This window comes from Mustela erminea, chromosome 6 (assembly GCF_009829155.1).
Source record: "Mustela erminea isolate mMusErm1 chromosome 6, mMusErm1.Pri, whole genome shotgun sequence".
Taxonomy (NCBI): domain Eukaryota; kingdom Metazoa; phylum Chordata; class Mammalia; order Carnivora; family Mustelidae; genus Mustela; species Mustela erminea.
Window position 1 is genome coordinate 77,311,149 of NC_045619.1, and position 27,857 is coordinate 77,339,005.

The following is a 27,857-nucleotide window of genomic DNA, read 5'->3' on the forward strand; positions in this document are numbered from 1 at the left end:
TGCCACCAGCCAACCTTACCAGGCCTGTCCTTGAGAGTTTGATTGGGTCCCGGGTTTTATTTCACACTTAAACAAATGAGAATAAAAGAAACTAAAAAAAAAAAAAAAAAAAAAGGCTTTGCTCTTTAACCCAATGATCAGTTTAAGAAGTTGTAGGGAGGAGACTTTAGTGCTTTTGAATTCATGTCACAGAGCTCCTCTACACTACCATCATCCCTGGGATTCATTAAGACATACTCAAAGAGAAAGGAAGAAATGTGGAGTGTTCTCTGACTCTCTAGATTCTCCCCGTATCCTATAAACCCAGCAGTACTATAGCTCACACCCTCCCCACTTCCTCTTGAGGGTGACTAAGGGATCCCTGTTCTTGCGTGACAGAACCCCCCCTGTGCTATCTAAAGGTGACTTAGGACATATCATTACAAGAGCACAGCAGTGAGTTCTGTCTTACCTCTGCTACAGCATCTTTCCATTATCACGTTTGACTGCACAATACACTCACAAGTCAATGCACATTCTGGCGTAGATTCCAAGGCTTTTTTTCCCCTAAAAAGAGAAACACTATTTTAATTTCTCATTACCCAATACTCATAGTTAGTAATGGTTACTCTGTGGACACAAGAGAAGGTGAGGACGTTGGCTGTGGTTTATGTGTGTTTCCCAGGGTAGCAGGGGAGTGCCAAGTCCTTTGTTGGAAAGTGCAAGTGGGCAAGAATTAACATATTGCAGGGACAACCTCGAATCCACTTCATTTTAGAACAGGAGTCATGGACAGATTTATCAGTAGCAAGCAACTGGTGATACGCCAAGATGTAGTGATCCCTTGTGTGAGGGTCACTCAGTCATCGAGGGTCTGTCATACTGAAGACCACACGTCTGAGCTTCGGCTCCTGACGGTCTGACTGGCTGTCAACAACCAGAGCTTGAGAAGCTCCACACATTTCTGAGAATTTCTCCAGGAGCAAGGGACTATTAATGACAGGAGTATGTCAGATCTGTCTGATGTTGGTTTTAAACAACTTGGAAGACCACGGTCTGATATGTTCTTGTGTGAGCTGATGGATAAGGTGCCTACATCAAGGAAATGAGACTCCATGGTGCAGCAGTTTAGGGAGACTCACTGTGTAACTGTGAGTTGTGCCCTCTTGCCAGACTTAAAACATCAAGTTTCAGATAAGCAAACTCTGGTAATATAGCAGAAACTACTGAAACTACTTAAAGGTGGAAGGGGTAGGCATGGATGGAATGATTCCAAAATTATTAATTTCACTTCTCATTGAAAACTTAGAAATCTCATGTGTTTAAAGTGACAGGCGAGTTTGGTGACCTAATGACAAAATTCATAATAAGTAGTCAGCAGAAGCAGGTTTCCATAGATATTGTTTTTTATATTTAAATAGCTATCACCAGGGATACAATAGTGTTTATAAAGTGGTTTAACTCTAATAATCAAATTATCCTTAGTTACGGTTAGGGGAAAGAGGCAGATGATCATCTTATGATTTCTCTAATAATGTAGTTATTATATCATCCATGATTTCCTCTAATAATATAGTTAATATACACCGACAGTCATTAAAAGGTCTATATGGTGCAATAGAAAAGGTATGACTTTTGGCATTAAGCAAACATACCTTGGAAAGCCACTTCAGGGACACCTGGGTGGCTCAGTTGGTTAAGTGTCTGCTTTCAGTTCTTAGGATCCCAGGGTCCTGAGATCGAGTTTCAAATCAAGCTTCCTGCTCAGCAGAGAGCTTACTTCTCCCTCTCCCTCTGCCCCTTGCTTGTGTTCCTTCTCTCACGGTCTCTCTCTGTCAAATAAATAAACAAAATCTTTAAAAAAAAGCCGCTTCACCTACTGATTAAGCTGTGGTCTTAACCTAGTCTGTTCATCATCATAAGCTTCAGATTCAACATTTATGAAAGAGAATAATGATGAGAATCCACACAATGACCATGGAGACTTTGTATAAGTATCTTCCTTTACTTCCTCCTCCTGTGCTATTATTGTGTATATATGCAAAAAAAAAAAAATACCATATTACTCATAACACAAGTTCCTGTGACATCCCTTTCCTAAACACTGATTAGTTTTTTTGGAATCATTGCTAAATTTACCCTCTGTATTTTTTTCTTAGTTAGAAGCCTTTAAGCATATGTTTGAGTACGTAGACTTACACCATATGGCATGAAATTAGAAGTGGTCTAGCGTTTGTTGGTTTGTTTAAGGTGGGTGGGGTGGAGGGATCCAGGTAGAGCTCCTGCTGTTTAGAAAGGCAGTCACTTACTGGGGACGGGAGGTTGGATTGGGCCAGAGCTTGTCACTTTAGCCTTTTTCTTTTGGACTCCCATCTCCAGTGTCTAGGAGAAGTTGTTTTTCTTTGCTCTTATTTCAACTTCCCCATCAAGGACTCATGGCAAATCCCCAAAATACATGGCTTCCTGCCCCTAACTGGGCATCCACACTGCCCCTTCAGCCTGATCTTTCCTCTTGCAGGTAAAAACAGAAAAGATGGAGAGAAAAACATGGTGGATCATTTTCTCCCCGTCTGTGCAAGCCTGCCTCCAACCTGGTGATCGTTGACACTCACCATTTGTGTGAAAGCCTTTTTTTTTTCTTTTTTTAACGTATTATACTAGATTTTTACTAATTAACTCAATCTTGTAGTCTCTGCAGCTTTCCCTTCCAATCTAGTTCTTAGAGGATTTTCGCCTTTGAAACTTCTAAACATACTTCTGAGCAGAAAGATATTTAAAAATATAATTATATAGCTTCTCTAATATGAAAAATGGCTAGTGAACTAACCTAGTGCATCTTATAATGCCAAGTGAAATTTCTGTGTTTTCATGTCCTGTTTTTCTTTGAAATTACGTATCTCAGAAATTAGCTCATTATCTGAAAAAAATTATGAAGAACTGGTGAATTATAATACAGGAGTATTGCCATTAAATGGACTGTGTGATTTAGCCAAGCAGGTAATGAACAGTATTGTCAAATTCACTACGGAGTCATCTTAATTAGGATACATGCTAAGGGGCATTACTCCAGTAGTCTTTTGTATCCTGGTGCCATATATATATTCTTTGATTAGAATGGATGAAAAGCAGCAATAAACAACTCAAGACTGTCCATGGCTCTGTAGGGTTTTTGGAAGAATTCCTAGGATTGGGAAGTGAAAATGGACAGCATGTGGAGAAAATTGTCATCTCTGTAGCAAGGTTTAAGTGAAGATACTAAGCCATTAACAACATGCATGCACATTCAATTTTATTAACTCCTACTGTCAGCCTTCTTGGATCTTTAATTTGGGCAGGAAGTTGGAGACTTTTACGGGAAGCACTTGTGCAGAAGTGAAGGATAAAACGGAAGTGTATATAATTTTTTCTAGAACTGCTTAAATGTCATTGTTTGAAAATACTTTCATTTTCCCCCTTTGGGCAAAGAGATATGCTTAAAATTCTTGTTGTTTGACCAGAAATAGTTTTGCTCTTAAACAGGTTTCTATTTAGGTATAGGGTATTATATGAACTTCTCATTTACTAACTCAAGCAACTCCATCTGTTGTTGGAAGAACTCTCAGGAAAGCTTTGAGGGATATGGATATGACTCTAAAATACATATGTAGTGTTCTTTTTAAAATAATTCATTAGTCATCATAAAGGAATAAGTGTCTCTGGCTCAAGATGTTGCTTAATTTCCATCTTTTTAATTTTTTAAAATTTTCTCATCTCAGTCATTGTCACAGATGGAACTGTCTTAGAGTTTAGACTAGAGATGCAGATCAATTGCCATGTTCCTAAGATATTTAAAATTAATTTTAGATTCTCATGGACCTATAAATATTATCTTGGAAATATGTGCATGAATCATTATTGTGGGCATCTTCTTCCATAGTTCATAACTAAAAGTATACCACCAAGACCAGACGAGAATATAATTTTGAAAAGAATTTAAAAATTAGGAAGGAAATCACATGACAAGGATGCCTTTCCTGGAGCCAGGAAAGGGAGAATATTCTTGTTTAAATAAACTGCATTGATGACAAGTAGAGAGTCTACAAATTCCTTGCTCTTCTTTTCACCTTATTCTCATTACTAATGGATCTAAGTTCACTTTTATAAATCTTAGAAGTTAAAAAATTACCATACTATTAAATGGTAGGGATATTTACTTTTCAGCGTCATCCTGGGACAACTTTAAACATTGACAAAACCACATAACACTGAACTGTATTTCATAACCTTATGGTAGAGCCATTGTCTTAACTAATTTTGAGAATAGAAATAAGTCTATAACAATAAAGGGACTTCAGCTGACATATTCTAGTAGAGAAGAAGTTGCCTGTCCTAATATATCTGATGTTCTTTCAGTAATGCCATTTTAAGATTATTTTGTTTTAAAAGAGGAGATAATTTGTTCTGAAAAATTTTTTTTCCTTAACATTCCAACTCTTCATTAAAATTTGCTATTTTATTAAAAATAAACAATGAACCACAGAATATTTGCATGTGGTGTTTGCTTTAATTACTTACTGGAAAGAGAATGATACTAGATATCTTTCATGCTTGCGGCTGCTCTGGAACGTGAAGGTTTCTATTGAATGTATGTGCCATGTGGAAGGGAGTCCCAAAAAGACCAGGAGCTTTTGGGTCCAATTGTTTAGAAATCAGGGTTTAAGAGGAAGAAAGTACATTTGTATTTAGTGCTGCCCAAGTATTAGCATAGGCTCAAGTGATGCCAGGGCTGTTGTCATGCCTGTTATGCCTCCTGTTTAATTCTGGAGGCTTTCAAATCTTCTATCCCATTTGACTTATCAGAATGTCAATTACTGACTGAGAAAATATGGTCAAACTATAGCGTGAGAATAATCATTTTGAAAGTATTTTTTTTGCTATTTTTCCTCTTTTTCATTGAATGTTACTACATTCCTAAAGAAGAAATGACAGAAATGGTAAATAATTGTGTTCTTGCTCATTTTTTCCTCTGATTACTTTACATATGAATAAGAGCTGAGTGGAAATCACATCTGTATTTTGTTCATATGTAGATATTTTTTCCTAAAGACACTGGCAAAATTCAGGAAAGAGTAACAAATGCCTTTAGGGTGATCAAGAAAAATTGGGGATATACTAAGTATGAATTTATGTGTCAGATGTGTTTATCTTCATTTATCCGAGTTAAGAGAACAAGCAAAGATTTAAAAAGTTATGGCCAATGTATTACCATTTTTGTCATTTTTCTACAGTATACAACTGTGCCTAAAAATTCCTACGATTCCCAATAAGAAAGGTCTCCAAAGGAAAGCTCAGTACCATTTTTTAATTTGACTCTGATAATGCCATTTTAAATAATTGTACTGAAGTTATTGAAAAATTGGTCTCATAGCAAATTGGTTGGGTTTACATCCAAGCTTTGTCATTTGCTAGCTGGATGACTATGGTCATTTAATCTATCCATGTCTCTGTTTCCTCATCTGTGAAATAGGGAAAATAATGGCACCTACATCATTAGGTTATTGGTAAGAATTACAAAAGATTTGGCAATTACTTCAATATGATAAGGACTAAGAAAAATATTTTTATTAAAATATACAATATGAAATTTTCACTCACTGGGGCACCTGGATGGTTCAGTCAGTTAAGAATCTGACTTTAGCTCATGCCATGATCCCAACGTCCTGGTATCAAGCGCTACATTAGGCTCTCTGCTCAGCGGTGAGCCTGCTTCTCCTTTTCCCTCTGCCTGCTTCTCTCTCCCTCTCTTTCTTTCTCTGACAAATAAATAAATAAATAAATTTTTAAAAATTTATTCACCAACATTTTATGTCATGTAAATTTTGTGTTGTTATGAATTCACACTTGTTTAAAAATTACAGGCAAGTCCAGGAAAACAACAGGGTAAACTTGTCAGTGTTCAGGTAGTTCTTTGGAGGTCTTTTGTAGACAGGCACAATTAGGCAGCCAGATCTAACTTTCAAATGGGCTCTTTCTCATTTCATGTGGGTTATGCTGGGAAACCCAGTCTCTTGTTCTGATTCATTCTGCACTCTGTTATAGACTAGTTGTGTGATTCTGGCCATGGCCCTTCTAGATTTCAGCATCCTTTGGTAAATGTGCAGATAGTGGCTTACGTGAGCTCTAAAATGTTTGTGATCTATATTACATATTGAATTTTCCTGCAATCAAGAATTTCATAGTTAAACCATTGAGAACCTAGAGAAATTTAGGGAAAGAATATAGATGTTACAAACTGACACTGCATTGAACCATAGATGATAGGGGACCATTCTGGTTATATCTACAGTCCTTCAGTAGGCAAAAAAAAAAAAAAAAAAAAAAAAGATAGAAACAAATTTCAGTAATTGTAGACTCCTGCCTGACTTTGAAGAACCTACAAGGTAGAACACTAACAAGGACCTTGGTAGACCGCTAATTATGCCCTGTAGGTGAGATTTTTTTTTTTAAAGATTTATTTATTTATTTATTTATTTGACAGAGAGAGAGAGAGAGAGAGAGAGATCACAAGTAGGCAGAGAGGCAGGCAGAGAGAGAGGAAGGGAAGCAGGCTCCCTGCTGAACAGAAAGCCCGATGTGGGACTCGATCCTAGGACCCTGAGCTCATGACCCGAGCCGAAGGCAGCGGCTTAACCCACTGAGCCACCCAGGCGCCCCTGTAGGTGAGATTTTATGGAGCTTTCTCAACCAGCAAATCTCTGAGAAGGATATTTTAAGCCAGAGGGAAAAAACATAGTAAGTGAAAAACAAGAACAGTAAGAGAGAGGGTAATGTAACTAGCAAAGGAAGAGTATAGTAGCAGCCTCTATGGGGAGAAGTATAGAAACGTAGCTCTTGGAAAGAGAGTGATAGAGCACTATGATTGTGATAGGAAAAAGAGGTGCAGAGTATCAACACTGAAGTTCGCACTATTCTAGTTAAAGAGAATTTGGTCAGACTATCTTTACAAAAAACGAAAACAGAAAGTATGCTTTAAATAGCTTTGTTTCTCCTTCCCTAAATCTTTCTCATTTTTCCCCTCATTTCCTTCTCTTTCCAGCTTCCTACATTTTTAAAATTATTTTTATTAACATAGGATGTATTATTTGCCCCAGGGGTACAGGTCTCTGAATCATCAGGCTTACACATTTCACGGCACTCACCATAGCACATACCCTTGCCAATGTCAATGGCAGTGAGAAAAATCAAAAGAAAACTTTTGTCAGCACTAGTCAGAGAAATATCCCTCTGTTTCTCCATACCCCCACCTGCAATTTTTAGTGATTAAAAACAAAAGAATGAAAGAAAATGGAAGGCCAAAATAACTTCTAATCAAATGTATCCAGACATTTAAAATTCATGTCAAATTCCAAAGGTCCTTTTTTATCTAACCAATGTCTCTGTTTCATTATAATTAAAATTTGGTATAAATAACATTCTTAGGAACCATTAGCTATCTGTCTGAGGACCACCTAAGAAAAAGGAAACACATATTAATAGAGCAATAATGAAATAAGCTGGATGAAACAGTCTATTTGCTTACATTTTTCCTGGCTTCAATTCTTATAGGTTTCTTGGGAGTGTTTGTACCACAGTAGGAGTTTAAAGAGAGGGAGAGAGGAGGCAGAAAAAAAGAGAAAAAGAGGGAAAGAGGAGGCAGAGAAAAAGAAAGAGCAAGAAAGAAAGAAGATAAAGAGAGAAAGGCAGAAAGGGAGGGAGGAAAGGATAAGAAACTCTTAGAGTCAGAATGCATATTGCTTTTCTTTTCCCCATTGATGAAGAATAACCAAGGGTGACCAGTTCCTAATGCCTTTTTGTGTGTGTGCTGAGGAACAAGTAGTTGCATTATTTTATTTTCTACCATAACACTTTTTTCTCCATTTTGAACAGAAAACTTGAACAAGCATTATGAGCTACACTGCTTTCAAAATCCTCCTAGAGACAGTACAGGACAGGCCCTGAATTGAACTACCAGGCTGTGCAAGTTTGTCTGTTTAGTACCACTTCTCTGTTTTTGCTACATCCTGATTTCTTAGTGCAAATGAAGGGACTTCACATTCCCAATTTTTCCTCACCTCCAACAAACTGATCAGAAAACACTTTATTTTTTAGTCATAACAAGTGGTAAATGAACAATCAGACAACAGATCTCTCCCAATTATTAACAAATACTAATATTTACTCCTGCCAATAGCTCAGATGCCCAGAAATCTCTTGCAGGAATAACAATAATACTTTCAGTAGCTAAAGTTTACTGAAAGCTTTCTACCACTACATTCTTTAGAGATACTGTTTCAATCCTAAAAAACAATTCTATATGATCAATTTTTTAAAACATTTTATTTTTTTTTAAGATTTTAATTTATTTATTTGACAGAGATCAAAAGTAGGCAGAGAGAGGGAGGAGGAAGCAGGCTCCCCGCTGAGCAGAGAGCCCGATGCAGGGCTCGATCCCAGGACCCTGGGATCATGATCTGAGCCGAAGGCAGAGGCTTTAACCCACTGAGTCACCCAGGCACTGCTATATGATCAGTTTTTATTACTCACATTTTACAGATAAGAAAATAGAAACTTAATACACTTGAAAAACTTGCCCGAGATGAATCAGGCCTCAGAATTTTAAGTCAAGCCTATTTTCAACTCTAATATCTTCTGCCTTCTATAGTATTTTTCTCTCAGGTATTTTTCCAGGAGCTGTTTGGAGTCATTACTAGATTGATAGGCCTACTCCACATTACTAAGTAACATTGCCACACCAGGGTTTTGAGGATATCAGCAAACACTTTTCCATTTGTTCTCGTATCTCTTTATCCTGTTAGTCAAGGCAAATGGAAGAAAGGAGCTTGTATTGTGGAAGGAGGGAGCATGTATGTTTATAGAACTATCTGAAGTTCAATTATGATAAATTCATCTATGGACTCACCAAAATACTTATTAAGAACCCGTTAGAGGGCGCCTGGGTGGCTCAGTGGGTTAAGCCGCTGCCTTCGGCTCGGGTCATGATCTCGGGGTCCTGGGATCGAGCCCCACATCGGGCTCTCTGCTCAGCAGGGAGCCTGCTTCTCTCTCTCTCTGCCTGCCTCTCTACTTGTGATCTCTGCCAAATAAATAAATAAATAAATCTTTAAAAAATAAAAAGAACCCGTTAGAGGCCAGGCATATATCAGAGGGAAAAAAGAGACAAAGGAAATTACAGTGTTTTGCTCAACAATGTGACTCTTCCCTGAATGGATGGCTGAGTGAAATTATTATGCATATAGTATTCCACTCAATATGCTCGTAACATTAAACTCTAGTCTGACCTTTTAAAATAGTACTCATTTGCCACTCCAAGAACTTCACAGAATAACAGCAGGCAAATAATTTACACTTACATGGTTAAAACCTAACCTATGGCACTTTTGTCCTAAACTCCCTTTAACATTTTCTTCATGCCTTTGTGCTCAGAAAAAGTATCTGAATGCATGACTGTCTCTTCCTTTTAAAAATAATTTCCTTTATTTATCACCTCTATTTTTAAATTTTAATACTCTGAAATATTCAATTTAGTCATTAACTTGGGATGATGCTTTATGTGAAGTAATGAAGTAATGAAAAATGCAGTTTTTTTCTCGAATATTGCACGTGTTCTATATTACTTATGTGTCTATTTTCATTTATTCTGGATGATGTATTTTTTACTTTTAATTAACATCAAGAAGTATAAGTATACTATTACAAATTATACATTTTTAAAAATTTATTTATCTTTCTGTTTATATGTTATATACCTCCAAATAATAAAATTTACTACCATCAATAGGATGTGTCTTGTGTTATTTTAGTATTAGCAGTAACAGAGTTGTGTGACTCTACCTACACCTTTTCCCCCTCGGGACCAACCATAAGGCAACTGTCTATACCTTTGCAAATACCAAAACACAGTTGGAGGGAAAAAAAAGCCATGATGCCATGTAGGCTGAACATCTGATTTGATCGTTAGATAGTAAGGCATTTATTTTTAGCTAAGAGAAAAAAAAACAACAACAAATGTCTTATTTAGTACTACATATTCAATATGAAAAACTAAAGATATCATTTTAACAAAGTTGTAATTATATTTAATACGCCTAATTAAGTTGGGGATGGACCATTTCTGGTGTAAAGAAAACAAGTGATAGTATTTTCTGACATGTCTTTTAAAGGATGTCTCTATTAACTGAGAAACTTCTTTAGCATTGTAAGCAGTGGATGCCACTGTACCACTTAAAGCACGTTTTTTTCTTCTTTGAAAACAAGAAACTGTGATGCCAAGTATAAATATCTCGTATGCCTTTCTTGTGGCATTTATTGCTTCCAATTATAGTTATTTATTTTCTGGCCCATTTCATCCTTTTCAAGACAAAGAGCTCTTCAAAACCCAAAAGTTATGTCTCATTTTTCTTTTTATTTCTACCATCAGGTACAATGCTGTCTCATTAAATAATATTGATGCTGAGTTAGGAAACGTCTATGAAAACATATTTTTAACATTGTTTTATGTTCTGCAAGATGTTGTTTTCTGTCCTAAGGCTTTTCAATATATTATTTGTTGGTTCAGAACATTTCTGGTATACCTCTGAGTTGACAATTGTTTTCTATATTTTATAGAAGTAGAAATGTTTCTTTTAATATCATTTATTCCTGTTACTATAACTGACATGAAATATATCATTCAAAATGATAATACAATCATTCCCAGATTATATGTATTTTCTACTCCAAGTAAAATAAATTACCTATAACCATCAAGGGATATAAAAAAGCATTTGTTCCATTTGTGGGAGGCACAGTGAAGTATTTGACTAACTATTCTCGTATCTGGACTGAATTGTGCTACCATATCTGACTTATGCATTCGGCAAGCATTTATTAAACCACACTGTGCCACAATCTGCTAGGTCCTGTTAATGCCAATTACATTTTCTAAGTCAAAGATTTTCATGTGTATCCATTTTATGAGCCAAAGTTGTCATATGTATCTTGAATAATAATGCCATTTTTAAATGATAGTATTTATCTCTTTACTTAAAAAGCGATACCATGAAATCATTTAGTGAAGACCATAAATACTCTTATTATCACCTCTTATAGTTTATATTTAAAAGGAACATGGTAACAGTGATCATGTTGTATAAATGTTCTTTAGATTAATTTCAAAGAGGATGCTTTTGTATTCTAATGTGCACTTAATTCACTAATTGAGATTCACTGATTCATTACCAAAATTCTCATTCCAGGCCCTCCAGGCCCTCCAGGTGGTCTACGAATAGAAGATATCCGAGCCACTTCTGTGGCTCTTACATGGAGCCGTGGTTCAGACAATCATAGTCCTATATCTAAATATACCATTCAGACCAAGACTATTCTTTCAGATGACTGGAAAGATGCAAAGACGGGTGAGTTTCATTTGTCTGATTAATCTGCACAGATTTTTAAATAAATTCTTTTATCAAAAATGAGTATCTGGACTTCTTGAGGATTTCATCCTCTACCTTGAAGTGCTTTTCTATTTTTAGACTTTTTTTTTTAAGTATTCCAGTGTATTAGTAGTGAAGGAAACCACAAGGAATTTAGACGTTTTAAAACTTCAGGGGAAGAAGCAGCAGGTCTGTATCTATAATGGGAAAGCAAAGAGAGGCCTCCTGGCTTTCTAATTTGAGCTCTGTACAATTCTAAGATTTATTAGGGGAAAAAAAACACAGGAAATCTTCTCTTTTTGGCAAATGACATCTATAGCTTATTATTTATTACCATCTCCTTTTTTTTTTTTACAATTATATAGGTATTATAATTCTGCATTTTTAAAAAGCCACTTTAATTATAAATATTAATTTAAGCACCCATTTCTTATTACCGTAACCTTTACTTTCAAAAGCTGATCTTACCTGCTTTAAATCTCCTCAAAATAGATCGTCAAGGAAGTTTTGATTTTAATTTTTTTTTTATACTAAGATATTCTAAAATTTGATCAGGTAAAAAACAAATGAGTAAGTGAGTGCCTTCCTGTGTCTGTAATTATTACCATTTTCCTTTGTCATAACTAGCCTGTAACATCATATAGCAGTTTATCTTTTATAACATCAAAGAAGATAGGTGATCCTTTTGATAAAATAACCCGCTTCTGTTTGTCATTTTGAGATTATTTTTAAACAAACTTATAGTTCCTTGAGTTTCTTTTAGATACATTATGAAGACATATAAATATGTGCTCAGTTGTCACCAGAGGGGAGAAAACAAGACAAAAGTGAATAAAATGTTTATGGTTTTTATTTTTTTTAAGATTTTATTTATTTATTTGAGAGAGAGAGAGAGAAAGTGCAGTTAGTCAGAGTGGTAGACAGAGGGAGAGGGAGAAGCAGGCTCCCCGCTGAGCACAGAGCCAGATGTGGGATTTGATCCCAGGATCCTGGAATCAAGACCTTAGCCAAAGGCAGCAGCTTATAATTGACTGAGCCACCCAAGTGCCCCTGTTTATGCTTTTTAAAAAATGAAAAAGGATTAATCCCAGCATATCCCAAAACTGCTCTCATTTTTGCTGTGTTTTAAGGTAATGGGGTTTATTTGTATTGATCACTGAAAGGTTTTAATTTAGATTTTGTTTTCATGGAAAATGAACCAAATATAAACTTGAAGCCTGTTATGAGGGCTTACATATATTCCAGTATTAGTTGACTCTCTACATAAGTGTATAAAATACACATGAGTTAGAAACAGGTAAAATATTTCTATTATATTATGCTGGTGAGTGTAAGAATTATTATCTATAAATATGCTTGGCAAAACAGACCATTTGAAAATTTACCTAAAAAAGCCATTTAGATGTTTGACAAACCTAAAGGGTGGGCAGTTTCTATTTCTCTGAAGACAATGAAAATGAATGATAATGATCAATCTATAAATAGCATTGGATATCTAAACAAATTGTCACTGATTATAGATACAAGAGAACAAAATGTGATAAACACATTTAAAATTTTTCTTTGCTTTGATAAAGGAATAATAATTTTAATCATTTCCATTAATTATGTAATATATGCTTACTGGTAGCTCAATTAAAATATACTTCTCATTAAAATATACATTATATGGCACCTGGATGGCTCAGTTGGTTAAGTAACTGCTTTCGGCTCAGGTCGTGATCCTGGGATCCCAGGATCAAGTCCTGCATCAGGCTCCCTGCTCAGCAGAGAGCCTGCTTCTCCTTCTAATAATACTACCACTTCTCGTGCTCTTTTTCCTCTCTCTTTCTTTCTGAAATGAACAAATTTTAAAAATCATATATATATATATATATATATATATATATATATATATATTCCACTGGAAAGTAATTCCATGAGGATGAAGATTTTTTAAAGATTTTATTTATTTATTTGACAGACACATCAAGAGAGGGAACACAAGCAGGGGGAGTAGGAGAGGAAGAAGCAGGCCTCCTGCTGAGCAGGGAGTCCAATGGATGCGGGGCTCTACTCCAGGACCCTGGGATCAGGACCCAAGCCAAAGGCAGACGCTTAACGGCGAGCCACCCAGGCGCCCCGAGGATGGAGATTTTGTTTTATTCACTAATCTATCCCTAGCTCCTAGATCAGGGCTGTTAATGCTCATTTATTAAACACATATTCACTGAGCCTCCATTGTATGCCAGAACCAGTCCTGGATGCTGGATATACACTTGACCATCCATAAACAAAACAGAGAGAAGAAACACACACACACACACACACACACACACACACACACACACACACCCCAACCAATCCTGCCCTCAAAGCATTTACATTCCAGTATAAAGATGGTGATGAACAAATAATGAATCACTGAACTCTACCTCTGAAACTAATAATACATAATGTATTATACATAATACATTAATACATACATAATACATAATAATACATACATGTTAATTGAATTTAAATAAGATAAAATTTTAAAAAGAAAAGAAGAAAAATAAATAAAATGTGTAGTAAGTCTTTTGGTGATTAGTGCTAAAGAGAAACATTAGAGAAGTAGAATCAGGCTGCAGGAATTGCATTTTAGAAAGGGTGCTCCTGGGCGCCTGGGTGGCTCAGCAGGTTAAAGCCTCTGCCTTCGGCTCAGGTCATGGTCCCAGGGTCCTGGGATCGAGCCCCACATCGGGCTCTCTGCTCTGCAGGGAGCTTGCTTCTTCCTCTCTCTCTGCCTGCCTCTCTGCCTACTTGTGATCTCAGTCAAATAAATAAATAAAATCTTAAAAAAAAAAGGGGGTGCTTCTGGGGCATCTGGGTGGCTCAGTGGGTTAAAGCTCTGCCTGGGGATAAAAATATATGTTTATAAAAAATAAAAACTTTAAAAAAAAAAAAAAAACTCTGCCTTCGTCTCAGGTCATGATCCAAGGACCCTGGGATTGAGCCCCACATCGGGCTCTCTGCTCAGCAGGGAGTCTGCTTCCCCCTTCTCTCTCTGCCTGCCTCTCCGCCTACTTGTGATCTCTGTCAAATAAATAAATGAAATCTTTAAAAAAAAAAAAAAAGAAAAAGAAAGTGTGCTTCCGATATTAGTATAGTCATCCCAACTTTGTCATGGCTCCTGTTCACGTATTGTATCTTTTTCAGCTTATTTGTATCTTTGAATCTAAAGTGTGTTTTCTGTTGAAATGTATAGTTGCACTTTATTTTTTAATCCAGTCTTAGAACCACTGCCTTTAGATTGGATTCTTTAATCCATTAACATTTAGAATTATTATTTTTATAGTTGGATTTATATCTGCCATTATATTTTTTCCAATTTTTAATTTTTTAAAATTTTTATTTAAATTCCAGTTAGTTGACATACAGTATAATATTAGTTTCAGGTGTACAATGTAGTGATTCAGCACTTCCATACATCTCCTGTGCTCATGATGACAAAAGCACTCCTTAATCCCTACCACCTATTTCACCCATCCCCCGACCTAGCTCCCCTGTGGTAACCATCCATTGTATTTTTGCTTACTAAATGTTTTACTCATTTTTGTTCCTTTATTCCTCCTTTATTGTTTTCTTTTGGATTAAGTGAATATTTTCTAGTGTAATATTTTAATTTTAAAATATATATATATATTTAATGGTTACTATATATATTATACATAAAATTGTATATAAATAAATGAATTTTAAATATATATTTATTTATTTGATGGTTACTCCTGCATTTGCCAGATATGTATGGACTTCTTAGAATATAATTCATATTTTAGTAACTTAATTTCAGTGAGATATAGAAATGTTACTCCTAGATAGCTCTTTTGCATCTTATCTCTTCTTTTGTGGTATGTGTCATTTTTATACATATTACATATATATATTATAAACCTGTTACTCTTCTGTTAATGTCTTCTGAAGAAGCTATAAGAAGAAAGGAAAGCAAGTACATATTTATAGAGGTTGTTATATTAACCTTTTTCTTTACCATTTTTGGTCCTCCTTATTTGTTCCTGTGAATTTGAGTTATCATCTTTACTCTAATACAGTTTTGCTTTTATCTGTCTGCTTAGATATTATCAAATATTCTACATTTCTATATGCTGTAAGCCCAATAATTTTTTTTATTTTATACATAAAATACATGTAAAAATAATTTTATGTATAAAAATCATGAGGCAGAGTAAAATGATAGTTGATATCAGCCACCAAATTTTGTAGTTCATTATGCAAATAGCAGTAGTGGATGATAAGATGTGCAGGGGCTTGTAGGTCCTATAAGGAGTTTTTAAACAAAGGAACAGTAATCTGACTTCTAATTTGAAGGGGGAAAAAAATCACTCACTAATGTATGGAGAATGAATTTCTGGAGGGTCAAAATGAGAAACATGGAGAACAGTTGGGGCCTATGGCAGGTGAAAGATGTCCAGGTGGGAGATGTCACTGGCTGGGCCTACTGGCTGGCATAGCAGTGGGAATGGAGAGGAGTGGGTGAGTTTGAGATGTATTTTTGAAGGGAAAACAGAACTTTATAACAAATCAGGTATGGAGATTGAGGGAAAGGGAAGAATTGAGGATGATTCATGGGATTTTGGCTCTAACATCTGGGTATAATATAGAAGGACTTACTGGAGAAAGAAGAGAGATTAAGTACAAGCGAGGACTTAGTTCCATTTTGGAATGGGTTCTCCATTTTTTTATTTCAACTGAATTTCCATCTAGTATAATTTTCCTAAGAAAACTTTTAAATGGTTCTGAGTGTTCGGGTTGCTGGAGTCCAAAACCTTCAGCCTTTGTATATTAGATTTCTTTCATTTCATATTTGTAATAATTTTTTAATATAAGTTCTAAGTTGTTTTTGAGCATTTTAAAAAATATTATTTGTTCATCTTTTTGCTTTCATTGTTTCTGATAAGAAGTCAAGTGTTGTTTTTACCTTCTACTCCTACATTTATTTAATGTGTCCATTTCTCTAGCTGCTTTCAAGATTTCTTTTCATTTTTGCTTCTCATCTTGATGAAAATATATTTATCCTGATGGGGGTTTCCTGGAAAGTTGGACCTTTGAATTGATATCTTCCTCAACTTTGGAAATTCTCTGCCATTGTATCTTCCAATATTTCTTCTGTCTCATTCTCTTTCTCTTCTTGGTCTCTATTGCCATGCATGTTAGATTGTTTGATGTGTTCCACGGATCATAGCTATATGCGTATGTGTATTTCTGTTTGGGTAGAGTCTAATGACCTGTTTTCACTTTCATAGATTCTTTTCTCCACTACATTCAGTTCGCTGAAAATCTCATTAAATGATTTTGATTTTGTGTTTCTTTCTATTTCCAGGATTTTTGTTTGTTTGTTTCTAACAGTAGGTTCCTTTTAATATTGTTTACATGGTATTCCATAAAAATTTCTTATTTATTTATACAAGTTGTGCATCTTTCCCACTTGATACTTTTACATATTTATAGTAGTTATTCTGTAATCCCTGTCTGATCATTTAATACCTGGGCCATCTTTAAGTCTGGCTCTATTGATTTTTTTTTCCCTTTGTTAGAAACGATTCACATTTCTTTGTTTTCTCATGTCCTGATAATGTTTTTATATACATTGTGTAAGAAAGAATAGTAGAGCCTAAATTGGATATTACTTATGCCCAGGAAAATGCATGTCATTTTGTCAATATAATCTGTAGTTGAAGTGATCTGAGCTTTGCAGTTAGATTCAGTTCAGTAGAGGCTGAGTAAATTTGAGTGTAAGATCAAAACCCTCTTACATCTGTAAGTTTTCCAGCCTCACCATCAGACTTCAGCTTGCTCTTGTAGCCTGGCTCTCAGGGAGGGTTCGTTCTTTCAGCTTCCCTTCTTTTGCCCCAGACAGCTGCTGTCTGATAACTAGTCTAAAACCCAGAGTTCTTGGGGGTGGAAGATGTTCTCAGTTCTCCTGTGTTCAGTCAGACTTCAGCAGACCCAAAGCACTAGTCTGTCTCAGGGGAAGCCAGTCTGTCTTTGCTGTCCTGCCACTCACCTAGCCACGCATGCTCACATGCTTATTCAGTGGAAGGTCTGGAGTGCATGAAGCAGGATCTCCATTTACCTGCTTTGCTCTGAGACTTGAGCAGATCTGAGATGTCTGTGCCTCAGGGAGAGGTCTCTCTTGGCTCTCTTGTCTTGCCCCCAACTTTTTTGAGTACTCTTGGTGAAGTCCTACCAGAAAGAATTGGCTCATGTGTACAGATGCTCCTTGATTTGGGGGCTCCCGGGGATTCAATGCAGCCATGACAACCTATACTTTGTCTTTAAATATCTGTGAGAAGTTTAAGTGTTTTCTTCTTATGAACATGAATGATTATTTCCTCCTCTCCCCATTGCTTTACCTATGATGAATTTAGTCCATTAGATCTCTTCACAAACTCAGCTCTCTGACAGGCTTTGAAAAATGATTATTTTGTAGATTGTCTTACCTGTTCTTTTTATTAGTTATGTAAGTAAAGTTCTCTTGTGTCAGTATCCTAAGTGGAAGTGAAAAATACTTTTTGCAATAAATGCAATCTTTATTCCTAGTGGTGTCTACTATAAATGGAAAGTGTGGAACTAAACTCCTTTTTATGAAGGTAATTATTTAAGGTGTTCAATAAATATTTTTCAAAAGATATAAAGTTTCAGCAGTACAAGGATTACATTTAGAATAATGAGATGAAAGAATAGACTGTATAGCTTTAAAACAATCTACTATAAATATTACTTCTCTTGGAATTTATAGGGGATAGGCAGCCAAAATTTGATGCCGTTCTCAGGGTTCTGCAAGATACACAGATAACATTTAGAATGTTGTGTTTGATTATATGCTGCTACTTAGAGAAGGAAAATTATAGAATATTGTTGGTGGCAGGTTATGTGTATGGAAGGGGACTGAACAAAAAGAGAGCTACAAACCATGCTATGAAATCAATTGGGAGACCCAACCTGGGATATGGTCTCTAAACTGAAGAACAAAAATGTTTTTATATTTAAAATTCTGTTGTGTGGAAGCCTATAATTACAAATTAACATCTTAGCACATAAGTATTTCTCTGGACTTCAGATTATTTCCTTAGAATAGACATTTTAGAATAATTACTTAGTGTAAACATGCTTAAACCCATGAGCTATACTAAAAAATTACCTTGTGGAAAGGTAGAAAGAGTTTTTAACCCTGCCACTAGTATATTAATATCTCTTCTATCATATCTTTACTTATTATTTAGTATTTTTAAAATTCTTTTCCACATTGATAGGTTTAAAAAAAATGGGGGAAAACCCCCACTAGGCTCATTGTAGAGTACTTACTTTTTAGAATTCCCTATTTTCTTTTTTGCCTTTCTATAGCTTCAGTTTTGTTGTTCTTATTTCAAATATGAATTTCTGGGTTTTCATGAGGCTACATTCAAATTTTCCTTAGAGAAGAATCAATGAGTCATATCTTCTGGGATGCCAGAAGAGATCCCAGATTCTTTTGCTGCAGAGAACTTTGCCAAATCTATGGCATCTTGCAAAGTTCTGCCAGAAGACCTGTGGGTTGGGTCTAGAGATAATAAGGTAACACAGAAGCAGTGAGAAGTCTTTAAATGCCCTTTTATATTCTCAAACACAGAGCTGCTTTATCAGTTAGAACCTCTGAGTGGGTTCTGGATAATGTTAAGTACTTGGGTTTTGGATTGAGAGGAAAGAAGCTAAAGGTTCTGTATTTTAATTCTAAGGAAATACCAGGATTTACTAGGAAACTTCAAACAATCTAGAACAAGTAGGATTACACTGCCTACAGGTTTTCTTGAAACAATTTCTGTTGGTTTTTTGTGGTTTTTTTGTTTGTTTGTTTGTTTGTTTTGTCCTGAGGTCGTTCTGGCTATTTCTGAAGCTTTTCAAACAGATAGTCCCTGTGGTCTGAAGGCAAAATGCCATCAGCATGGTTGCCAGGCAACTAAAGCAGTATGAATTATTGGCCTTAGGATATACATGAGGCTTGCTTCTCTTTTCCTCCAAAGAATAGTCAGAATTGTTTTTTTCTGAGGCTTATGAACTCAAAGTATTTGCAAATAAATCTATGGATTACTGTTTATGGCTGGTTGTTAAAATAAGACCATCTCAAGAGGGTCTTTTGATCTGAGTATTTAAAGTAAGGAGCACATCTCCTGCTCTATATCCCTTTGATTGAGATTTATACTCATCAGTAAAGCCAAGATTTAAATAACGATCAGGTTGAGCCTCAGTATATTGTTTGTTTGTTTGTTTGTTTGACAGAGAGGAGCCTCTGACAGGCTTTCTACAGTTAAGACTTGATTTTCCATCTTTAGAAAAAATGTCCTGACTCCAAACTGACCCACTTAAAACTCAGGAACTTGAGACCCCAGTCCTGATTCCTAGCACTTGCCTCTGTGGTGCAAAGTACACTCCTCTCTTTCTGACTCTAGGAATAATAAATGGGTTGCAGAGAACTTGGCTGAAGAGAGAGGACACAAAGTCCCTCTGCTCCAGACTGTTCTCCACTTGGCTTGGGCATGAATCTGCTTCCAAAGCAAAGCTGAACTCTGCTCCCAAATTCTCTGTGTGGGTGGTTTTAGAAAAACAAGATATATCCAGTACTTCTACCAGAGGGGAAGGCATGGGGTAAAAATCCATTTATAAAGATATTTAGTGCCCAAATAAAGCAGATAAAAAAATGTATAATTGAGATAAAATAGTAGCAGTGGAGCAGAAAGGATCAACTCACAAAGTGGGAAAGGGATTAAGTGGGGTGAGACAAGGTGTATTTTCTGACAAGATAATTTATGGGCTGAATATAGGCATGAAAGCCATAGAGTATTGGGTATTTTGTGGTGGGGCAAGGGGAAGGAAGGTGCTCCTTATCTTTCACCAGTAGCCCACATGATTCAGAGATGAAGACTATAAAGTGATTGTGATACACAAGACTGTGCTTCTTGCATTGAGATGTTGTCTACTCTAAATAAGCATAACTTTTGTATTTATGTTTGTTACAAATATTTAATAAGTAGTTCTGTTTTCAAAATACTATGCTAGGTATGCTAGACCCAAAGAAGTCCAAAACATGTGTAAGAAGTAGAAGAAACATGTGTATGTCCACAGATGAACAAGCAAGTGGGAGGCAGAAGAAATATTTTTCATGTGGGCTGACTATATCGAGAATGGAGCTGGGAAAAAAGTTAACGAGAAAGCAAGCTTTTAAATCCTATTCTCTTTATGTGGTGAAACAAGCCAGATAGAAGAGCCACTTTTGATTCTAGATACATTTTTCTAAAATGAAAATGTTAATTTTTTTTTTTTTTTCTAAGTCTGTCCTACTTCTTACATAGGTGGTTTTCTTTAGAGGGTATTATAAATATATACCTAAACGTATTTGTTTTGGAAATTTATTTTCTCACAAGTTCTGATGTTAATGTATATTAACAAGAATGATTATAATTGGTTTTGTTCTAAAAAGAGCACTTTCCATGCCTTTAGCAATCCTGATAGAGAATTCTATCCTTAACTTACCAGTTTCAAATTCTTCCCTAACCATTCAGGAGGTACATTCTAGAAGTCCATCTCTCCACATCCACTTCTTGCTTCCCATTTGACAGAGTTGTTTGAATCCCTGAGCCAACGGTTTCTCACTGGCATTTACCTAATGTTAGTGACTCCAAGGGTTTTTGCTTATTCTTCCTTTCTTCATCTCAGTCATTAAAATCAAGGGCCTGACAATGTCACCTGCAATCCAAAGCCCACCCCCAAAGGATCCCTTTTGACTTCTCCTTCTTTACCATTCATAATTCCTCCAAATATTTTCTGTGGTCAGTTATGACTTTCTAGTCTTTGAACATACCCCTGATCTTCCATTTGTTTGGGGGTATTTTCATATTGGATCCTTACTTGGACTCCACATCAGTCTATCAGCTGCAGCTTCCACTTGTACATCCATTTGGCTCTTCTTGCTTTGACCCAGCCTACGCTTGCCCATACCTGTTGACTGCCAAGCTACTTGGAAAAGCCTGAGGTAGCCTTGACCATCATGAGAATACCACACCCTTGTCAAGAGAGACCGTTCGGAGTGCTTCCAGCCTTTCCATTCTTCAGACATTTAAACGGGGCTGGGATTTTGCAGCATAGGAAAGAAAGGAGAGATTGGACTGCCTCCTTGAGCCTTCTACCATATGTTTTTACTTAGGCCCCCAACCTCATATCACAAACTCATAAATAGTTCTGTCAGCTTCTGATTTTAAAATACTATATTAGTTTCCTAGGGCTGCTGTAACAAATTGGTTTCTTAATTTAGTCTTTCATAGTTCTGGAGGCCAGAATCCAGAATCAAGATGTTGGCAAGTCTCCACCCTCTCCAAAGGCTCTAGAGAACATTTCATTCCTTACCTCTCCCAGCTTACAGTGGCTCCAGATGTACCTTGGCTTGCAACCACAACACTTCAACTTCTACCTCTAGGGTCACATTGCAGCCTCAAATACTACATATATTTATTTTCTGTGTTTCTCTTATAAGTACACTTGTCACTGGATTTGGGGCACACCTAGATAATCCAGCATGATTTTAACCCAAGATCCTTAACACAATTCCAGTCTTAAACTTGAAAAGTTATATACAAAAAAGTTATATACAAAAACTGTTTTTCCAATAAGTTACATTTGCAGGTTCTAGTAATGTGGACATATATAAAACTTTTTGGTAGGCACAATTCAACCCACTACTATAAAAGCTTCTCTTCTCATAAGAGGCTCGAAATTATTCGAAGGTGTCTAGAAGGGAAGAGGGGCCACCCTACCCAGTGTCACAACATCCAGCTGCGTTTTCTCCTTTTCTTTATGAAGAGCGCTTTACAAACCAAAACTTCACTTTCACTCCTACAACTACTTAAAAGAAGTGCCTCGGTATATGAAGGAAGGCAAATTCTGATTTGGTGGGAGGGAAGGGTGGAAGAAATAGGAAATAAAGAGGCAGAATCAAAATATGAGAAGGCAAAACCTAACTTTTAATCAGAAACTCAAAAATATTTGTCAAATGTAGAGAACAAGTTAATAACAAAGTAAGAGAATAGATGGCAAGATTAGTGTCCAGGAGAGTTAAAATTATGGTAGGGTGAGGTAAGGCATGGTCTGAGCCACACAGGAATTTGTCCAAAGACAGGAACTAGACACTGAGACGCTTAGCAATTATTATGGAGATGGGTACAGCATCTTGAAAAGCTATATATTCATGGTCTGCACTGACAGATAAAAATTCCCTAAATAATAAGGTGATGAGTCATCGGCAAGCCTGAAGGAACAAATTTTCCAAATAAGTGATGTGCAAGTATTTACACGCATATGTATGTGTAGGTTAGTTATTAAAAACACATGTGGAGTTATTTTAAGAGAGCTTAAAATACTGGATAGTTCTGCCTTCCTTGTATGTTTTATCATCTCTCAATGCAATAAGCAATCTTGGATCATATCCTACCTATAATTTATAATCTTTTTATTACTTAGCAGCATGAATTCTGAGAAGTACTTAATAAATCTTAATAAACTATCATAACATGTATTATCATTGCCCCAAACAATTTGGGTAAAAATGTACAAAACCAACTAAAAAAGGGTATAAGCATATAGGTATTAGTAGTAAATCATTCACTACCCATATACAACATCAGTGGCAGTCCACAAAATTTTTAGCTGCCCCAATTGCACCCTTGCCTCAGGAAATCTTTCTAGATTCTACTTTTAGAATATAGCTTCTTGCTATTCAAGGTGGAGCCCAGGGGTTATCAGCAAAAGCATGACATAGGAGCTTGAAAGAAGTGCAGAATTTCACTCTTCTGACCCTAGGCTTATGAAATAGATGATTCATATGCATATCACTTTTTCTAGTTTACTATTTATTTATGAGCTTTCTGCTTACTCCCTTGAGTTTAACATTTCGTCATTTCTAGTTTGTATTTTTGTTTCAACTCAATGGAATAGGTGCCATTTTCTCAGAATAGTAAAATAAAAATGGAGGATTATAAAACCGATGTTGTCCAACTAATATTCTCTTTTTAATATTTATTTTGTTTAGATCCCCCAATCATTGAAGGAAATATGGAGGCAGCAAGAGCAGTGGATTTAATCCCGTGGATGGAGTATGAATTTCGTGTGGTAGCAACCAATACATTGGGTATAGGAGAGCCCAGTATACCGTCAAACAAAATTAAAACAGATGGTGCCGGTATGTTGAAGAAACTTTTTAAAATTTAAGAGGTTTATAAATGCAGTGACAGCTTAATATACAGTCAAATGTATTTTGAAATAAAAAATGCTCTGAGGTAAGTGATTCATCTAAAAATGTGTATATATATATTTCACACAGGTGTGCGTACTCTGTGTCAAGACAGTCAAAAACAAAAAAAAAAAAACCAAAGGAAATATGAAGTTTGAGAATATTTTTACATAATTAATGTAAGGAGAGTGGTAAATAGAATTCACTACGTATTCCACTAGGGACCCCTACAATGAAGTTGGTATTTAGAATATAAACTCTCATGTAAATTCTGAATGTTAACCAGGCAGACTCTTAATGAAGCAAGTACTGTGATCTAGAAGGTTCACAATTTTGCATGTCCCTCAAAGACATTTATAACTGAGTGGCCATGGGATATGGCCAGGGAAGGTACGGTGAGTAGGGAGTTGAGAGAATGGGATGAGAACTTCTCAGATCTCTGCCACTGGGGGAATCATAGCATCTCTAAGAAATAGCTGTAATGTGTTCTTTTAATATGAGGTTCGACTCTAAACACGCTCTTTGATCACAGCTCAGCCATGGGTGGTCTTCCAATTTAGATTCACATTTTTATGCTAAATACCAAGTCCATTTAAATAGTCTTTAGTAGGAGAAGTACTATCAGCTCTATTTTCATTTTCCCCTGCATTAACAGGCAAAAATATTGTTCTGATTCTAATAATAGCTCTTTTTTTTTATTATTCCTTGTCTATAAAAAAGAAAATGTTTTGTAGGCTCTCTGAGTTTGTTTTTATTATGCCTTGCCAAAGTTCGGTGCTTTATTTGGGAGAAAAGATTTTAAAAGAATGACAGACTGCTGTTAAAATTCTACTATGATATCTTAATATCGCTAATCCACATTTCTGGCATCTTCAATTTCTTGCCCTAACATCTGAATAGAATGATGAACTCTAATGTCTTCATTTTTAAAGCCAAGTTATTTACAGGACCGCCATTAATAAGCTCTCTTAAAGTTCCGTGTGGTTTACTACATTATTTACCAGGTACAAATGATAATTCTGTAATAAAGGAAGAAAATAAATGCTGAAGTACTGATCCGCCCTGAGTATTTTCACACATATTTCAGTCAATTCTTATAATAATATTTTAGTGTAGGTAATACGAGTCAGTACTCATTAATGAGCAGTAGACTCAGAGACAGTAAATAGTGTTGAATGAATGTTAACTACTCATGAGACTTAGTTCAAATCCACATCTGTTTGATACTTGTCATATATTGAGCTTTCTCTCGTACAGGTGGTATCTCAAGCAGGACTGTATAATGCCTATTTATATAAAACTTTATATTACTATGTATAGTTACATATAATTATTGTATATAGATATATATTTATATATATATAACTTTATATAATTATGTATAGTTATTTAAAACTTTATATATATGTTCTAGTAAAAGTTTAGATTTCATCCTTAACTATGAAACCAGATATGACTAAATATGAATTTTTGTTCTTTTGCTTTGGTATATCCATCCACCAAATGAACATAACTGTGCTTTTTTCTCTACCTCACAGGAATATCATTAGGAAAAGGAGGTAATATAAGTTGAAGCTTTATAGAACACACATACCAGATAGCAAGGATTCCTGTGTTTGGTTTTTATTATTAGTCCCTAGAGCCACTTATGTTTTTAATAGAAACTTCTGTATGATGGACTGAACACAGTTGCCCTTTCTTGAAAGACAAAAATAGAAGGGAACATGGGCATGATCTGACTGGTGGTTTTAACTACAGAATTTCATGCTGAGAGATTTGCACTTGATTTGATTTAACAAGTATTCATTTTCAAAATAAAATTGTAAAAATAAAATTAATGATTAAGTCTATGCCTAAGTAAACTTATGTCAGTTAAAAAATCATAACATTCTTACAGGCCTTTTAAATATATTTTTTAAAAGATTTTATTCATTTATTCATGAGAGACAGAGAGAATGAGAGGCAGAGGAAGAAGCAGGCTTCCCACAGAGCAGGAAACTCCATGTGGGACTCGATCCCAGGACCCTGGGATCACGACCTGAGCAGAAGGCAGACGCTTAACAGACTGAGTCACCCAGGTACCCTATAGGCCTTTTTAAAAACCTCATTGAGTTTGATTAGCTTTCCATGATCTCTCAACTAACACGATATAGAACTAAGACTTCATCTGAACACATTTTTTGAAGTACAGAAGTCTTCATAGGGGAGGGAAAATGCTCACTCTGGCATTGGTGGAAGATGTAGACCTTCTCCGCTCCTCCTCAGGAATTCGGATACAAACAATATCTTAATTTTTTAATCTCAGAAAGTGACTGATTTGGGATATATAGTTTGATCATCTGAAAAGAATTATTTCAAGATAATTTCAAGATCTTTTTTTCTTTTTTAAATCTCAAAGTAGAAATGATTAAATACACTTTTAGGAATAACAAAAAAACTGTCTAAGAGAAAGATTTCAGTCTGATTTTTGAATCTCAGTCTATGAATATAATTTATATTTAATATCATATTTAGAAGGTCAGGATCCTTTTGATATAATTATCACCAAAAGTTTGCCTGTAACTCTGAAGACTTTTCAACCTCAGGGTCTTCTTACTCTTAGAAATGCTGGGAAAAACTTGCTTTAGGTATCAAACCTAAAATTTTGGAAGGATTGTTCAACTAACAAATTTTTGACATCACCTTTTGTAAGCATTGCCTTTTATGTTGTATTTACTCAAATGACATTTTGTAAATGAATTAATTCTCTAGCAAGCTTAGAAAATAACTTCCTTTGAAAGCCTTCAGAGCCAAAACAAACAAAGAGACCTACAAAGTAGTAACAGTCTTGGTCCCAATGCCACCAGGTACGGCCCTCTAGTGATATGAGAGGATTCAGTCCTTTCCATTGTGAAAAAATAACCCCTACAACCTCGAACACATTCATTAATCTTTCATAAGAAAACCTGTAGGGTCTTGTATTAGTCAACTTTTATGGTTATCAGTCTTTTAGCACTTGCTGTGTATTTTCAAACAGGGTGCGAAGCTTTCTATTTGCGTTGGTCCACTTAATTTCCCCAGTAACTTCATGAAACTGGTATTATTATTCCTGATTTTACAGACAAGGAAGTTAATGTTACAACCTAGCTAATGTGAAGCAGAACTGGGTTCACATCCAGGACTTTCTAATTCTGAAAGCTCTGCTCCTAAGCCACTTCTTAAAAGGACAGTGTACAGTACTAAAGTTGAGAACTCTTTCAGTAAAATTTTGGTACCTTTGATTAGAGACAGATTATTTAACCTCTCTGAGCCTTAGTTTTCTCATTTCTAAATGGAAATCATTTATTCTATGATTATTTTTTATGATTTAAAAACACGTAAGGAAAGCAGTTAGTTCTATCTTGTGCATATTTCCTGAATAAAATTTATTTATCACGCTGGTAATTCTCATTTTAAACTTTAGTATGCTTGTAAGAAAATATTGTCTACTCTGCAATTGATCACTTGGCAATATATTTCCATTTTTTGTAAGGCTAGAGAATCATAATTTCATGTAATTTCTCATCACCTTAGAGGGAGAGTTTTATATATTTAATATAATAAAATTCAATGGAAATTCTTCAAATGCTGTTTTTCTTTTCATCCTGCTTTTTAAAAATTTGATATGCATAAAATTAGACATTTACATTGTTCATTCTTACAAAAGAATAAAAATACTTTTTAAAACAGGGGGATGTTTGTCTTGTCATGTACCATTATAACAACTCTGTAAGAGATGCCAGCATATGTTATGTGGAATAAAGGCTGGTTCCCGTTTGATGGAAAGGTTACCCCTGCACCTCATTATGCTGATTGAAAGACACAACATTATCTAATGCAGCACATGCCCTTATCTGTCCAATTACTTAATGTTAAGTTTGCATTGCACAGTTGCCCATATTCTTTGGATTCAGACAAGTGCATTATAAAATGGATGGTCCCAAATGAAGAATTAGAAGATGTGTTTGTAATTCATTGGAGCCCATTTAATTTCGACTGTAAGAAAGAGATAACAAAAGCATCCTTCAAAGTAATGTGTCATTCTAAGACATACCCCCATAGCTAATGGATCTGCAGGTGCAGTGGGTGAGTTGATATCCTAAAAC

General features: G+C 35.6%; 1 protein-coding gene and 1 long non-coding RNA gene across 6 annotated transcripts in view; both read left to right on the plus strand.

Moving 5' to 3' along the window:
* The window catches only part of CNTN1 (contactin 1), a 353,101-nt gene that overhangs the window by 261,490 nt on the left and 63,754 nt on the right, over positions 1 to 27,857 (plus strand). For 4 of the 5 annotated variants that reach the window (XM_032347814.1, XM_032347813.1, XM_032347817.1 and 1 more), the window contains 2 exons: positions 11,253 to 11,411; positions 23,533 to 23,682. In XM_032347814.1, coding sequence (XP_032203705.1) covers positions 11,253 to 11,411; positions 23,533 to 23,682 — 309 coding nt within the window. Of the gene's footprint in view, positions 1 to 2,497; positions 4,473 to 11,252; positions 11,412 to 23,532; positions 23,683 to 27,857 lie in introns of those variants that run through there. The other variant, XM_032347818.1, reaches the window with a different exon arrangement.
* LOC116593514 lies at positions 5,768 to 6,739 on the plus strand. Its single transcript, XR_004286915.1, has 2 exons — positions 5,768 to 6,446; positions 6,678 to 6,739. It is a non-coding gene; the product is annotated as an uncharacterized LOC116593514 (long non-coding RNA).